Source organism: Fukomys damarensis, unplaced genomic scaffold, assembly GCF_012274545.1.
Source record: "Fukomys damarensis isolate Sample0158 unplaced genomic scaffold, DMR_v1.0_HiC HiC_scaffold_10, whole genome shotgun sequence".
In the NCBI taxonomy this organism is placed as follows: Eukaryota; Metazoa; Chordata; class Mammalia; order Rodentia; family Bathyergidae; genus Fukomys; species Fukomys damarensis.
In genome coordinates, this window is record NW_022900922.1 from 1,652,714 (window position 1) to 1,667,958 (window position 15,245).

General features: G+C 47.2%; 1 protein-coding gene across 9 annotated transcripts in view; it reads right to left on the reverse strand.

Annotated features, from left to right (window-relative positions):
• The window catches only part of Sfmbt2 (Scm like with four mbt domains 2), a 219,667-nt gene that overhangs the window by 30,321 nt on the left and 174,101 nt on the right, over positions 1–15,245 (reverse strand). For all 9 annotated transcript variants that reach the window (XM_010621393.3, XM_019207097.2, XM_010621390.3 and 6 more), the window contains 3 exons: positions 13,436–13,506; positions 11,022–11,161; positions 192–301 (listed from right to left, as the gene is read on the reverse strand). In XM_010621393.3, coding sequence (XP_010619695.1) covers positions 192–301; positions 11,022–11,161; positions 13,436–13,506 — 321 coding nt within the window. The remainder of the gene's footprint in view (positions 1–191; positions 302–11,021; positions 11,162–13,435; positions 13,507–15,245) is intronic.

Here is a 15,245-nt window from a genome sequence, read left to right on the forward strand (position 1 = left end):
ATTCAAAGGCTCAGGGCAACCGTTTAGCAAAGCTGCCAGAGAGTCTGTATGCAGGACACAGAACTGCAGAGCAGTGGCCTTTCCATCTCTCTTCACTTCTCTGGGCTATGTCAGAACCAGGGATGACAAGTTTCAAAAGGACAGGTGAGATATCATCAGAACTCCTGTGTCCCAGGATTGGACACACTTACTTTGCCTTCAGTGTCTCTTCCTGGAAATTCCAGTATGGATCTTCCACCAGTTGCAGCTCTCTCAATACCCTACCGGGCTTGTAGGCTGCATTGATGATCATGCTAAGAACCTGTTGGGAAAAAATAACCACGATGAGCTGCAGCTGCATTCATTCCTGCTCCAAGACGAGTTCTTTGAAAAACACACCGCTGACCCTAGCTGGTCACCGTACACCCTCATTAGTGAAGAGCTGTGAATAAGTCTGATAGAAGAGCCGGGGATTTAGCTCAGTGGTTCCGCCGCCTGCCTTGAAAGTGCAAGGGCCTGAGTTCCATCCCTGGTACCAAAAAAAAAAAAAAAAAAGCCCCCAAAACAAAAAACAAAGTCTGATGTTAGAATCTGCAGGGTGACTCAGGCTAAAAGGGTGTGAAATCCACCCTTTTCACTAGCAAAGTGGGGAGTGCTCGCTAGAGGGGCGGATCAACATTCAATCACTCTTGTGGTTGCAGGGAAAAATGCACCACACTCCCTCCAAAGGGCAGTTTATTATCCTCCAACAGGAATACTCCGCTACGGAGAATTTCATTTTATCTTTAAAGATACATTTCATAAGAAGCCAGTGAAACCAAGACAATATATTTGGGCCAACACTTCCGGAGAGATGTCAGATACCTAGAAGGAGAGTAACAAATTATGTGAAATGAGTCTAATGTTAAGGGCTGTTACTAAACATACTTGGCATGATGATAAGAGAGCTCCTTTCCTTATCACGCCTGCTGGATTCATGGGCATTTAATAGCAAGACGACTCTCTCAGAGAGGTGAGTGTTCTAAAAGGTAGTCGGGACCACCTAACACCATCCAGTATCTTATTTCCTTAAATCACACCCGCCACCCCGTTCCTAAGACCCAAGTCCAAGAAAATAAGCAGGTGGTCGCTGCCACTGTGGGACTCCCAGGAAGGCAGGGTATTTCCATTCCCAGAGTTCCAGTGGCAAACTCTGGGGAGATAAGACTTTCTTGTTAATCCTCAGTGCGCTTCTTTAACGAAAAGAGCAAGGAACTCTAACCCCCGGGTACTCAAGCAATCCTGATTCACTTTGCACACAGCTGACCTCTGCCAAGCTCCTGGTAGCTGCTACTTAAACTAAGGGCTTAAATAACGTGAAGGACCAAAGCAGAGACTCTAGGTATTGAGTCCCACGCTAGGACCATCCATGGAGGCTCCATTTTGTGCCAGGCACCAGGAACACAGACAGGATCAAATAGTGCCCACCCCTCCTCATGTCTGCTTGGGCCTGGGGCAAACCTGTTTCATGTTTCAGCACAAAATACCAGTGAGAAAGTGAGAAGAGCTGGCCATAGTGGTGCAGGCCTGTAATCTCAGCTTTCTGGGAGGTTGAGGCAGGAAAACGACAAGCTTGAGCCCCACCAGGAAGACTTAGTGAGACCCTGCCTCAAAATAAAAACAAAACAGGGGCTGGGGGTGTAGCTCATTGAAAAGCCCCTGGGTTCAATCCCCAGGATCACCAAGAAAAAAAAAAGTGAGAATAATACATCACTAAGGTGGAAAACTCGCCTTATTGTCACCATATCAACTTTTCTTTTTTAGTAGAAACAAAAATAAACAGGAAAGAAAAGTTGGAAGTATGTTTAGTAATATAACTGGCCCGGTCTGCACCCTGTTTACTTCAGATTTGGTTTGCTTTGTCCTGTTACTCGAAGGACCTGATCTTAAAATACTTTGCACTATGCATTTAGCACAGCATCCAACTTGTCCAGAAGCATTTTGCCAAGCTCCCAGGACCCGGTGTCGCCCCACACAGGGCTGGAGCACAAGGAAGCCGAGCAAGGCAGGACTGGCACTTTTGGTGTGTTCATGTTTTCTGTATTAGAATAATCATCTCATTTCTACTGTTTGCTGTTAGTACAATTTAAGAATCCAAGTTTAAAAATAAATCTAATTAGAGCTGGCTGCAACAATGCACAGAATGTTTATCAACAGACAATACAGTTTCAATGGATTCTTCTCCTTGTGATTAGCTGAGGAAACCCCAGAGCAGGATGTTATTTTCTGCACACTGAAATGCATTTTGTGGCTGTGAAAAGAGCATGGCTTTCAGCGTTCAACTCAGACTGGAAACAGGCAGCAATTAAATTATAAACAGCATCTGATACCGAATATTTTTCTCATAGCTTTTCCCGATGCAACATCATCTGCCTCCAGACTCAAGAAGGCCTCTATAAAATGTTGGAACTGTGAGCTGTCAGTTTCTATGTAGAGGACACTTTAGAATATTATAGTTATCCAATAAAAAGAACTCAGTAGACAGCTGCTTGAGCGTTCAGTTAGAGTGGATTATTGCACCTTTCAAAACATCCTAACACAATGTGGTATGTTCTTGATCAGAGAGTACGATAGATGCTGACCCCAAATATCTACCAGAACTTCAGATGTGACTCAATGAACGATATTCTCTAGAAGCTGGCACGGTGTGAGCAACTATGGGAGTAAGTTCACACTGCACAGCAGTGGGTTACGCAGCAAAGCAGCCACCTTTGCAGTCGGACAGACCCGGGACTCGTCACAGACCCACCTTCAGAAGTGATGGGTCCTTGGGCAAGACCGATCTTCCCATCATGAATAGGGCACATCAGGGCCCACTAAAGTCGTTCACAGTAGCGCTCCTCTAACCCTCTCTGACACGGAGGCTAGGCCCTCTCCTGGCCCGGCCGCCCCTCTGTCCCCACTGGCCTGTATTCAGGTCCCAGTCCTGCATCTGCAAATTTACTCTCCTCAGAAGCTCCTTCCCTTCCCAGTTCCTACCTCCTTTCAGAACCAAACTTCTCAACAACAACAAAAAAAAGTGGCCTGTACTGTTAAGTTCTTCAGCTTCAATTCGAATTCTCAGCCTATCCGAATCCGGTTCCAATCTCCGAACTCCACACTAAAATGCAGAATGAAATCCTTTCATTTGCAAGAAAATGGATAAAACGTGAGACCCTCAGTTATGTGAAGCAAGTCAGACACAGAAAGGTAAGTATCTTATGGTTCCTCCTACATGAGAAATCTACAACATAAAGAAGGCAGAATTGTTGGAGATGGACAGGGAGCAAGACGGAGAAGGGAGAGGGGACAGAAGGAGAGGAAGTGATCTAGAAATGCTACATACATGCAACTGACTCCCCGTAATGAACGCAACTATCAGTATGCATTGCAAAGCATGCTCTAAGAAGCAATGACTGACATCTTGGAAATACTGCTCTGGAAAGGGCTCCGACAGGCTCCTGCTCAAACCCAGGCAGCACCAGCTCCACAGGCCTGTTGGCTTTCCTGCCTGGATTTAATCAGCTGCAAAGATGAGCTCAGAAGGTGGAAACAGGATCAGGGTCTGAGGGGGGAAGGGATCAGTCATGAGAGGAAGGGCAACAAAAAGAACAGAGCTTGGGTTCTGCCACCGTTGGTTGAGCAGGGAAAGGAACAGAAACAGCAAAGAGTGCTCAGCTCACGGAGAGTCTCCTTTCAATCTTCCTTGCTTTCACATTCAATTGATGCCACCACTCAAAAGATTAAGAAAGGACCTGGGGGCAGCAGTACATGCCTGGAATCCCAGCATTCTGGGAGGCTGAGGCAGGAGGATGGGAAGTTTGAGCCCAGCCTGGGCCATTTAGCAACTTAGTGAGACCCTGAGGAAAGAAAGGAGGAAGAAGGGAAGGAGGAAGGAGAGGAAGGAGGGGGGGAAAGATGGCAGGTGGGCAAGCTGGGGGTACAGCTCAGTGCAAAGGCCCTGGACACAATGCAACCATACCTAACATTGCAAACAAAAACAAAAATAACAAAAAGTAGAACTGCACAAATCGGGATAGGGTTTTTTCCTTTTTCCCATTCACCTTATAAAGTTTTGTTGTCCCATGATTCCTTCACATTCCTCTCATGAAAACTTCTCACAAAACCCCAGAATTTGGCGTCTCCCACCTGAACTAGATCACATACCTAAAGCCATGGCCATGTTGGAAGCGTAGGCAACCGCCTGCTGGGAGACAATCTCTGTGCCTGGCAAAGTCAGAAAAACACCTTAGAACACAAAGGCAGGTCCCACAGCTGTAGTGAGGCTAGTGGAAGGGAAAGCCACAGATTTCAGTGCTAATGACTGTGGGAAGAGGCCTCTGGGAGGGTGGTTTCAGAGGCAGGGAAATGCAAGAGAGAATACACTTTCTCTCCAAGGGTCAGAGAAAGGATGGAGACTTTGAGCTTCCTGGGCATGGCCAGTGTTTCATCAGAACTTTCTGCTCTTCAAGCCACTTGGGGGCCATGGCAGTGATAGACAATGAGGAATTTTTTTTTTTTTTTTTGGCAGAAATCGGGGAGAATCAAAGACTCTCAGGTACCTAAATTATTTCTTTTTAACTTCAAAAATCGGGGAATGAAGCTAATTTTATGAAAAGATTTTTCCAAGTAAAATAGTGGGAGCTTTCCGTTGCTCCATCAGTAACTTCCCCACTGACGGCCTCGCTCTCATGAAGGGTGTCTTACAGGGAAAGGTGCAATAGGATGGGAGGAGAAGATCCTGGCTCCCACACGCGGTGCCTGCATTACAAACGGAGCTCTGGTGGATCGCAGAAATCTAATTTCTGTGACCAAAGTGGAGAACGTTGATTTGAAACTGACTCCTTTGCAACTGGAGAGTTCTCACCGGCCCACTCTGACCTTCGCCTTCATTTAGATTCGCCATGTGCGCTGAGCCCTAGGCAGTCCGCCACCCCTGGACAGAAGGCATCCTTGGCAGGCACTGGTCCCTAGCCTCACGGAGCTCTGCTTCTCCAACATGCAGGCCACCCCTTCCCTTCCATGCCCCTCAGAAAGCAGCAGGAAAACCTGCCCCCTGGTCCTGCATGCTCAGAAAAGAAACCCAACACTCCTGGGACAGTCCGTCCACCCAGCTCTGCCTCCAATGTGCCCCACATTTTCCCTCCGATGGACCCAATCTCAACCTCCTCCCCACTCCCGGAAACTGCCGCCCTGCATTCTGAACCTCTGGACCATCATCACCATCTGTCCCGAGCATCTTCTCAGAACATTCTTTTCCTTCTCGCAGTTGTCCACCACAGAATCAACTGTGCGTCCTCCCCAAATTCCTGCTCAAACCTGATGCCCACGAGGTGGCCTGTGGGAGGGCATCAGGTCAGAAAGATGCTGAGGGGAGGCCTCCATGGTGAGGAGGACCAGCAGGTGGACCCAACAAGCAGCCAGCTTTCTGAAGTCAGAGGGAGGCCATTACTGGACCTCACCATGTTGGCACCCCGATCTGGGACTTCACCCCCTTAGACTATGGGACACCAAGGTCCGATGACTAAGCCACCAGGCACGTGGGGTTCTGGACAGCAGTGCGAGCTGATGAGACGATTTCTCTCCTCCACCAGTGCTCTCTTCCTCTCTGCTGCAACATCCCCTCAGCACATGAATGAGTGGCGACTTCCACCTTACACAAAACAGCAGCTCTCCTCCCCGATGTCTCCCGTTCCGTCTCCTGTCTCATTTCTGCTCGTTAATAGGAAAATCTTCACGAATTGTCTACATTTACCGCACTCTCTCTACCCCTCAGTCCTCCTTGGCACCCAGTGCAGGGCAGCTTATCCAGCCACAGCTCCCCGATAGCAGGGCGTCCTGCCAGAGTCCCTGGTCGCACCACCTGCTTCCAACGGGCTTCAGGCTCCTCTCTTCGTCCTGGACTCTCTCCTCCAGACAGCCGCCGGGAAAACCCTCTAGACCCCAAGACCCCCCACCAGACCGCTCCTCTGCTCAAAACCCTTCAGAGGTTTTTCTCTCTCACTCAGCACAAGCAAAGCCCTTGGCTTGGGCCTCTCCACCCGAGGAACCAATCCCAGAGGCCCATTTCTCTGCTCGGTCTGCGCCTGCCTCGCCAGCTTGCTTGGCTCCTGAAAGGCCTTTCTTTGCTAGGATTATTCTTCCTTGTTGCTTGCTACAGGCTGGACTTGCACCTGTCCTTCAAAGGCCCATACAAGAAGGGCCTGGCATCCAGCCTGTGGCGCTCCCAGGAGGGGGTGGGCCCTGTAAGGGGCGGGGCCCGGGGGAGGCCGCAGGTCTTTCGGGGAGGTGGCCCTGAGCGGAGGGTGGGACCCCAGCCCCTTCCTCCTCTCCTGGTGCAGCTCCTGGCTGTGAGATGAAGCGGCGCCACCTGCTCCCCACCGTGCGATACTCAGCACAGGCCCCAAAGCGAGCAGGCCAGTATCGCGCGGACCTTTGTCTCCGCGAGCCGGTGCTCTCCAGGGCTGCTGCGGACAGTGACCGCGACGCTCAGGGTGTCCCACAGCCTCCCTCTCGTCCCTCGGCGCATTCCTTAGGAAGTCCCTCATCGGGAAGTCGCTCTCTCGGCCATCGTCCACACCCCAGCTCCTTTCTCCCACCGATAAAGGTTTCCCATTAGCGCAGCCTTGGGTACTTTGGGCTTTCTCCTCCGCTGTCCGCCCTGGCGAAACATCAACGCCCTCCGTGCTGCCGCGTCCCACGCCACGCTTACAGCTACGCTGGGCAGCGGCAGTGCCCTGACGATTATTTGGGGAGTTTTTCAATAAATTTCATTAGGGCCCCAGAGAGTAGATGAACCTATTCTGTTCACGAAAATTCACGAGTAATTCACTCCAAGAATTTATTCGGTAACAAGAAACGAACTGATGTCATATCCTCTCCGTGACGGGAGACGCCATTTACACAATGATTTTTATCTCTACAAAATCATATTCTGTGGTGTGATGAGAAAGTTCAACAAATGTATATTGTCTCTTTGTAGGAAAATAATAGAGAGCTTTGACAGCAAAAAAAAAAAAAAAAAAAAAATTTGGGCTTCTTTCGGCCTACCTTCCCAGACCTTTTCTTATGTCCCGCTGACTCCAGCGGCTCAGACTCCATTCTTTTTTTTTTTTTTTAATTGAGTTTATTGGTACATTTAGGGATACAGTACAGTTACATTCATTGTTGGGATCATGTACCTTTACATGGCAAGTCTGGATTCTCATTTTTTTCCCCTTACCTCTGCCCTCCCTTCACCCCCTCCTCCCCTCCCCATCTACAAACACTTTATTTTCATCTTTTCATTCTCTCACATTTTTTTCTTTTCCCTTTTTGTTCTTGCCCTACGTATCACACCTTCCCTACACCTTTAGCTCCTTTCCTCCCATTTCTAAATGTCAGTAATCTTATTAGAATCTTATGCATTGTTGCAGAATATTCACACCAGGGAAACTATTCGGTATTTACACATGTGGGACTTATTTATTTCACTTAGGAGTATATCTTCAATATGTATCCATTTTCCTATGAATGAATCTATTCTCTCGCTCTTTATGGCTAATATTCCATTTTATAGAAAAACCACAACTTCTTTATCCAGTTTCCAACAGATGGGCAAATAGGTTGTTTCCAAGATTTAGCTATTACAAACTGTGCCGCTATAAACATGGGTGCACATACTTCTCTGTGATATGATTCTTTTAGTTCTCTTGGAAAGATACCCAACAGAGGGATGGCTGGGTCAAATGGAACCTCCAGTCCAAGCTCTTTGAGGTATCTCCATATTGATTTCCATAGTGGTTGCACTAGTCTGCACTCCCACCAACAATGGAGGAGGGTTCCTTTCTCCCCACAACCCCGCCAACATTTGTTATTGTGTGATTTCTTGATAGCAGCCATTCTTTGTGGGGTGAGGTGGAATCTCAGTGTTGTTTTCATCTGCATCTCTCGAATGACCAGTGATGTGGAACATTTTTTCATATATTTTCTTGCTGCTTTTACTTCTTTGTATGAGAAATGTCTGTTCATTTCGGATGCCCATTTTTGGATCGGGTCTTTATATTTGGGGGGACTGATTGTTTTGAGTTCTTTATATATCCTTGATAATAGTCCTTTGTCTGAGGTACAGCTGGTAAAAATTTTTTCCCACATTGTAGATTGTCTCTTAGTTCTGCTCATGCTTTCTTTTGAAGTACAGAAGCTTTTTAGTAAGATGAGATCCCAGTTGTTGATTCTTTCTGCTAGTTCCCATGTTACTGAGGATTTGTTCATAAAGTCTTTTCCTATACCAATGTCAGACTCCATTCTTAATGGTTAGCTGATGTTCAGCAGAAACTTAGGACGGAGCACTGAAAACACCACAGAATATCTCAAGAGGCAGCCTGCATCTGCGTCTGGTTTTGATGACTGACTGAATGAGGCGTCAGCTAGGCAAGATTCTTTCTTCTGTCCAGCGTTACTGTAGGAAGTCCCCATGTGAGACCGGGATTCCAACTGCCTCTCCACCAAGCTGTCTCCACCCGACTGACAAGTGCGCAGCTGCTTTGACAAAGGGCACTGCAACATCAGCCCACAGCCAGGGAGGGACGCTTCAGACAGCTGACTGTAGGGCTCCCCTTTTACTTAAGTAAAAGTTAAACAGAGGCAGCCAGGAGGAAAAAAATGGGGGATAGAGAGAGAGGGAGAGAGAAATTTAAAACTCTCACCACACTCCCCAAATGTGGGGAATAAACATTTTAATAAAAATACAGAGACTGAAGGAGACAGCTGAGTGAGTCAACCAGTATGGCAGAAAGATAAACCACAAACAACCTGGGAAGCCAGATTCCAAACTGCCAGGTCCCACCTGAAAGTTCCAGAACCAGAACTGACCAGGGATAGCGGTCTTGGGGATACGGGGAAAAGGGTTTTGTGACATCACTGTCTGCGGTAGGGCATCTGACGGAAGGCTGCCGAGTCCCCTTGAGCAGGGCCTCTGAGGCTCAGGGAACAAGAGCGGCTCTAGCCTGGCGGAACCCCGCGTTTCCTCAGCACTTCTGCACAACCCCACCCCGCTTGCCAGTGAAGCAAGGCAAGGTAAACGCGAGCCCCACCACCCCTGGGGTCAGCGCACTGGTTTGCTGCTGTCCGCGTCGAGAGGTTGTGTTCAGTATCTCAGCCCTCGCACTCCAGCTGGCCTATGTCTCTCACGTTTTCTTCCTGTGAGAATTTCTAAGTCAGAGACAGTTAGGAGAGCTGGGCTGGCCAATTTCCTCATCTCCTTTCAGCCAGTGCGAAGGGCTAGGGCTGGGCCTGGGTCTGGGCCGGAGGTGGAGGCAGCTCGAATAAAATGGAGACTGGGGATGAGGCAGGAGGTCCTGAAGGGGCGCTTCTCTGAGAAGACAACCTCCACCCTCTGACTTGTTGTCAAAGCACCAAATGGCTCTAAAGTCTAGATTTAAAAACAGCCCAGGACGGGGGTGTAGCTCAGTGGTGCCACCACCTGCCTTGCAAGAGCAAGGACCCAAGTTCGATCCCCGGTACCAAAAATAAGGGGCATGGTTTTTAAATTTGGTTGCTGACATCTATCACAGAGAGAACTGATCAGCAGTAACTACTTTTGACTTAGAAAAAAAATCATTTAGTAAAATAAAATAGCCAGTCCCTAGAGACAGGTGGGAGGCCAAGGCCGTGTTTGTTAGCATAGCTAGGGGATGATGGCGGAGCTCTGATTAACAACCTGCCGTGTGAATCAGAGCAGCTGCAAAAAAATCCACCCACTCACTGTATTTCTGTCAGTTTTCATGCTCCTAACGAATCACTCAAAACTAGACCCCAACAGAGGGAGACATCGATATAGCAGAGGTCCGTTCACGGGCAGAGAGCTGGGGCAGACTGAAGAAAGGTGGCTCTCACATAGGGTTTGATGTTGTGTTGACACAGAGATTCTTATACCCAATGCTGGCTTGATTTCTTTTCGGATCGTTTCTTATCTGCAGGCATCTATATGCAGTGACGTGTATACAGTTGGGCTTAACCAGGGGGACTACTGCCTTACCATTTTTGCAGCAGTGCCGAGTTTCCTGACTGTGCCCACAATCACCATTTCTCTTGAACTACAAATCTGTCATCTGTGGAATCTACCTCTCAGGATGCATGCGATCTATATGGTCTGGTTTCCATACATAAAGCCAAATTATGTTAAGGTGAGCTATTTAGAAAGTAAGCAGCTCCAATCTGCTGCAGAGTGAGAATGTAGGTAAAGGAGTAAGTCCAACAGGCAGGCCTGGTGAGACTCAAGGCAGGCAGGTCCGGCTGCTTCCTATGTCTATGGTTCTCGCGTCTGAGATGCTTGAAGTATCCTTCCTACTTTCCCTCCACTTCCTCCCCACACTCTGGATGTTTCCGCCTCGTCCATGCTGTCTAGCATGGACCAGATCCCTGTTTCACTTCCCCAGCTGGTGTATGATGCTTTTGCTCCCTCACACCACCTGCCCCAGCCCATCCCGGCACCTAGGACACTCCCAGTCACGTTCTACTTGCCTGTGCATCTTTCCCACTTGAGTGGAAGCTCACCCAGGCCTAAACTGTCCGCGCTACATTCCGTATGTCAAACGCTCCCAGATAAGCTGGGGATTTAGCTCAGCCTGCCCTACAAGCACAAGGACCTGAGTTAGATCCCCGGTACCCAAAAAACAAAAATGCTCCCAGATAAATGAGGCTCTTCTTGCCTTTCCATCCTGGCTTCCTCTTTGAGAGGCCTTGACCCTTCAGCTCGAAGTCTGCAGTCAACACACAATTAATTGATCCCGTCTTCCAAAAGCAACAGATTCAAGTCTACTGTGACTTTTCTCCCTAACTCATGAGAGGAAAGTATGTCCGCTAGACTGAATCATTCATGGGTAAAAAAAATCACTTTTCCATCTTTGTGTCTCCAGCTTTCAGCCCGGGGAAAAAGGACACACTGGTTTAATGAGAACCGAATGGATTCGAAGGCCCGGTATCTGCCCATAGCACGCGGGTCCCGCGAAAACAAGCCAACTGGGACTGGATGCACACTTTACCTCTTTGAGAACCAGCACACACTTGCCGGGCCCCACCGACTGAGGCAGCTCTGCGATCCGGCCCTTGTTCAGGTATGGGCCCGAGAAACACCGGTGGTTGATGAACAGCTGCGGACAACAGTATTTCCCATTGCCAGTTCCTGCGGGGAGACAGGGCGGGGTCAAAACTGTGCGTCTCAGGGGCCCACCAGACACAGGCTTGACCCACCAGTCACCCGACCACACCAAGGAGCTGTCCAGCCCCTGAACTGATGGAGAGTATGGAGGTATGAAAGAAATGGGACTCTGAAAACTCACAGCCACGATGAGGGCCGGTGTTGCCCAGTTAGAGTTGAGAGGCTCACTGAGTTCCAGAGGGTCAGAGAGCGGTATACAAAAGTAGGAGTCTCCTATTTGGAGCCGGTATGTGGTGTCCTAACATCAGGACACTTCAAACCCATTAGAGTATCTTAGCAATTCTGATTATTCCTTCAACGTACAAACAAACTTTTGTGTCATTAAGCAGTATTGGAAACACAAAGATTCAAAGACCATGACAACAGATGCCCCACTGTCACTACACAGCTCAAGGACAAACATATCAATTAGAAAGCTGAGCTGCCCTGTGTGTCCCGCCTGCCCCCGGGGTCCGGCCCTCCCTCGGGAAGCACCCACCACCCCAAGCTGGTGCTTTTCATTCTCCTGCAAGCTCCTAAACTTTACTGCACACATATGTCATGTGTGCACAGTGGATATTATTATCTAAATGGTTTGAAAACTTTTGTTTGCTTGAATTTCTTAAAGTAAAAAATATGAAACATTTGCCCACAAATGCTAGGACATTTATTCGTTTTCCCTGCTGTGCGTTACTCTACTGGAGGGGTGTGCTGTGATTTAGTCACTTCTCTTTTAGAGGTACAGTTATTGCTACTTCCTCAGAACTGTCAGCAGCGTTTGAACAAATACAGCTGGGAACATTTATTTCTCTATCTGGATGGAAATTCTTATAAGGGCAAAGCAGGATACCGACAGGGTATGCAGAGCTTGAGCTGCACTAAATGCGGCCATGCTGTCCCCTCAGTGATGCTCGTAGCCCTATGGACACCGTATCAGAAGCCCCCGACGCCCTGTGTCCAAGCGACTTCTAAGCGTTGCCACCCAGCGGAGGTCCAACGCCTCTCCTCAAGGTTTAAATCTGCATTATCCTTATGAATCCTTCAACTCAGTTTATACGGCATGTGGTTGATCTCAAGTTGCCACGGATAAAATGCAGAATAGTCATCAGCGTTTATAAACACAGAGTGAAGCTTCGCTTGTAGCTCAGGTTCTCATCCCACGCCAATGACCTCCCCGGCGCCTTCCCCAAGCTAGGCTCCACTAACAGCACTATTTCTGCATAAGCACAGTCCCCGGTTCGGGATGGTAATTTAACAGTCCAGGGAGACCTATTTTCACAAAGATAACAACTAAGAACCAGCAGGTATGAGGCAGAAATGTCATCCTTGTGCATGTAAGAGGAAGAGAGCACAATACCCATTACAGACTCTGAAAGAACAGCTGATACGGTTTTTGTAAAACCACTCTGAAGTTTGAATTCCACATAACAGGCAAAATAATTAAGTTCACAGCTGCATGTACTTATAAATTTTTTGTTAGGATTACCCTGCCTACTAGTACCTTTAGAAAAAAAAACAATTTTAGTGAAGTATACTCATAAAATTGCTTTCTTCACTACGAAGATAACTTTAACTAATAGGACTCTTCCAGGGCACATAGCTTTTAATCCTGGAATTTACAGCAGGTTTCATTTTGACTTAGAATTTTTAATCAAGTATTACTTAATGTACAATCATGCATAGTGTCAGATTTGGTGGTCAAAGGACAGATCACCATTGTATTTTCAGAGGTTATTGTAAGAAATAAGACTTTATCCCTTGAAAAAAAGTATTATTTACAACCAGCTATTCAAACTCATAGGGTTTTAAGGGACGATTCAAAGGCCAGTGTGGATGTAAGTAATAATCACTAAGGTAAAGATGGAAATAGAACTGAGATAAAATGTTAAAAAATAAAAGAGGGTTTGATGATGATAATATTTCAAGTCTTGCCTTTCTGGCATCGTGATCAGTACACAGGGCTAATCTATGAAATTTTTGAGAAATATGTGGACCCTTCTCCTGCAGTCTAGACCTGTCTGGAACTACTGTCCATAAACCAGAAAAGGTGTAGAGACTTAAGCTCAAAAAATTAAAAACTTATCAACAAACAAACAAACAAATAAAAACACATAGGTGCCTGTTAATGAGTAGTAACACAGAAAAACAAAACGGGCTCAGAGTTGAGATATATTACTAGTGACCCCCAAATCTATGCACATCTTCATTCACAGCTACAGACTGCAAAGAGACAGAGAGCTTTCCACGGAGCCCGCTTACCTGTCATGTCCAAGTGGGGGAATAAGCAAAGGTCATGAGGTATTTTCTCAACAGGCACTGTGGACGGCGATCTGCGGGTAAAGAAAAGGAGCCGCTGTGGATCACAAACTGGAGAAGAAACGAGTGTACTTCTCATAATTCGAAGTGACTACTCCAGAAATCTCAGAGCAGCGCGAGACAGGATGTGGGTGTGGACGCAGCGCGGCAGGATCAGATACAAGGATCCTTTCAGAAGGCTGTCCTCTGATGATCCTTCTGAGAGCCTTAAAAAGCCTGGGGCACAAGTGTCAAGAGGCCGCCAGAGATCAACGCAGTGTTTCTACTGTGGAACTGGGACTGGAACCCGGGGGTGCTTGACCACTGAGTACATCCCCGCCCTTTTTACTTTTTGAGACAGTGCCTAATTAGTTGCCTAGGTGGGCCTTCAACTTGCAATCCTCTGACTCTGCCTCCTAAGTGGCTAGAATTACAGGTGTGCGCTACTGCTTAATGAGGCTGTGATAGGCTCCCGCGCAGTGTGGCCTACTGCTATAGAATTGTGATAATGCCTTCAGGTCCATTTTAAACACAAAGCAACGTCAACTTACATTTAACTGATGTCAGACTTTTCCAAGGCAATGTCTAACTGAAAACCACTTCCTGCTAACCTTGGAATTCTGACCTCTGTGCCTTTGTACATTGTGACCACACTAGAAAGACCGTAAGAAAAAATAACCTGTGAACTGATGATTCTTCAAACATATGTGAAGTACACTTATTCTAATAGAGCTCTCTTACAGGTCAGTTTAAAAAGGTGCTGAATAATTTTTTTAATGGAGCCTTAGGTGAAAAGGGTGAGTTGCATTTTATAGGGGTCCTCAGGTAGCTGCACAGAAAGGACGCGGATGAAAAGCTGTCTAAGTTTAAGGTGCGTCCTTACAAGAGGTTTAGAAAGCTCATCCACAGTAGTAGCTCTCAAGTGTATCTGGTATCAATCAGGAACTTGCTGGGAAAATAGGCTCTCAGGCCACACCCAGGCACCCTGAAGCAGAGGTACTGGGGATGGGGCCCAGCAATCTGTACCTTCATACGCTCTCCGTGTGCGGGATGCAGGCAAAAGAGTTGGAACCATGAACCCACAGACTGCGCATCTGGATCTAGCCGCTGGTCTGTTATTCATGTTATGTACTCCCTACTTGGCGTTAGGTAGAGAAAGTGGAGTCGGGCTACAAACCTGGTATACTGCATTTAGAAATAAATGCATGAAAAAGATCCACAAAACCGTTGCTCTCATTCAAATAGCAATGTGTTTATCATTCAATTCATTGTAACCAGAGTCCTCAAAAACAGCTGTCATTTAACTTTCTATCCACATATTTTATTTACTTGGGAGGACACAATCACTTGGTATGAATGCTCATTTCCGTGTATTTTAAATACTTTGCACTACATAAAAAGCTACACCAGCAGCTACAACCTTTCAAAGACATACTGTCCGCAGTAGCACACTTTTCCCTAAATCCTCTCCCCATTAAATTCCTACTGAAATGGGGGCAACCTATTTTTAGTCAACAATTTAAAGACCAGGTTTGTTTGTTTGTTTAACATGGAATCTAATTTAATCTCCATAAATCCTCAGGAAAAGCTTATTTTACGAATCAGGACACAGAGATGCAGAAAACTGAAGCAACTTGCTCCAATTCACGCTCCGCAGGTGGCAGAGTTGGGGTAGGTGCGAGTCTCTGCTTCCAGGTGAGTCTATGGCTCGGGGGTGGGAAAGAAGCACTAGGTACCAGGCGCAGAGCCTGGGCCCCTCAACTACTTTCACCGA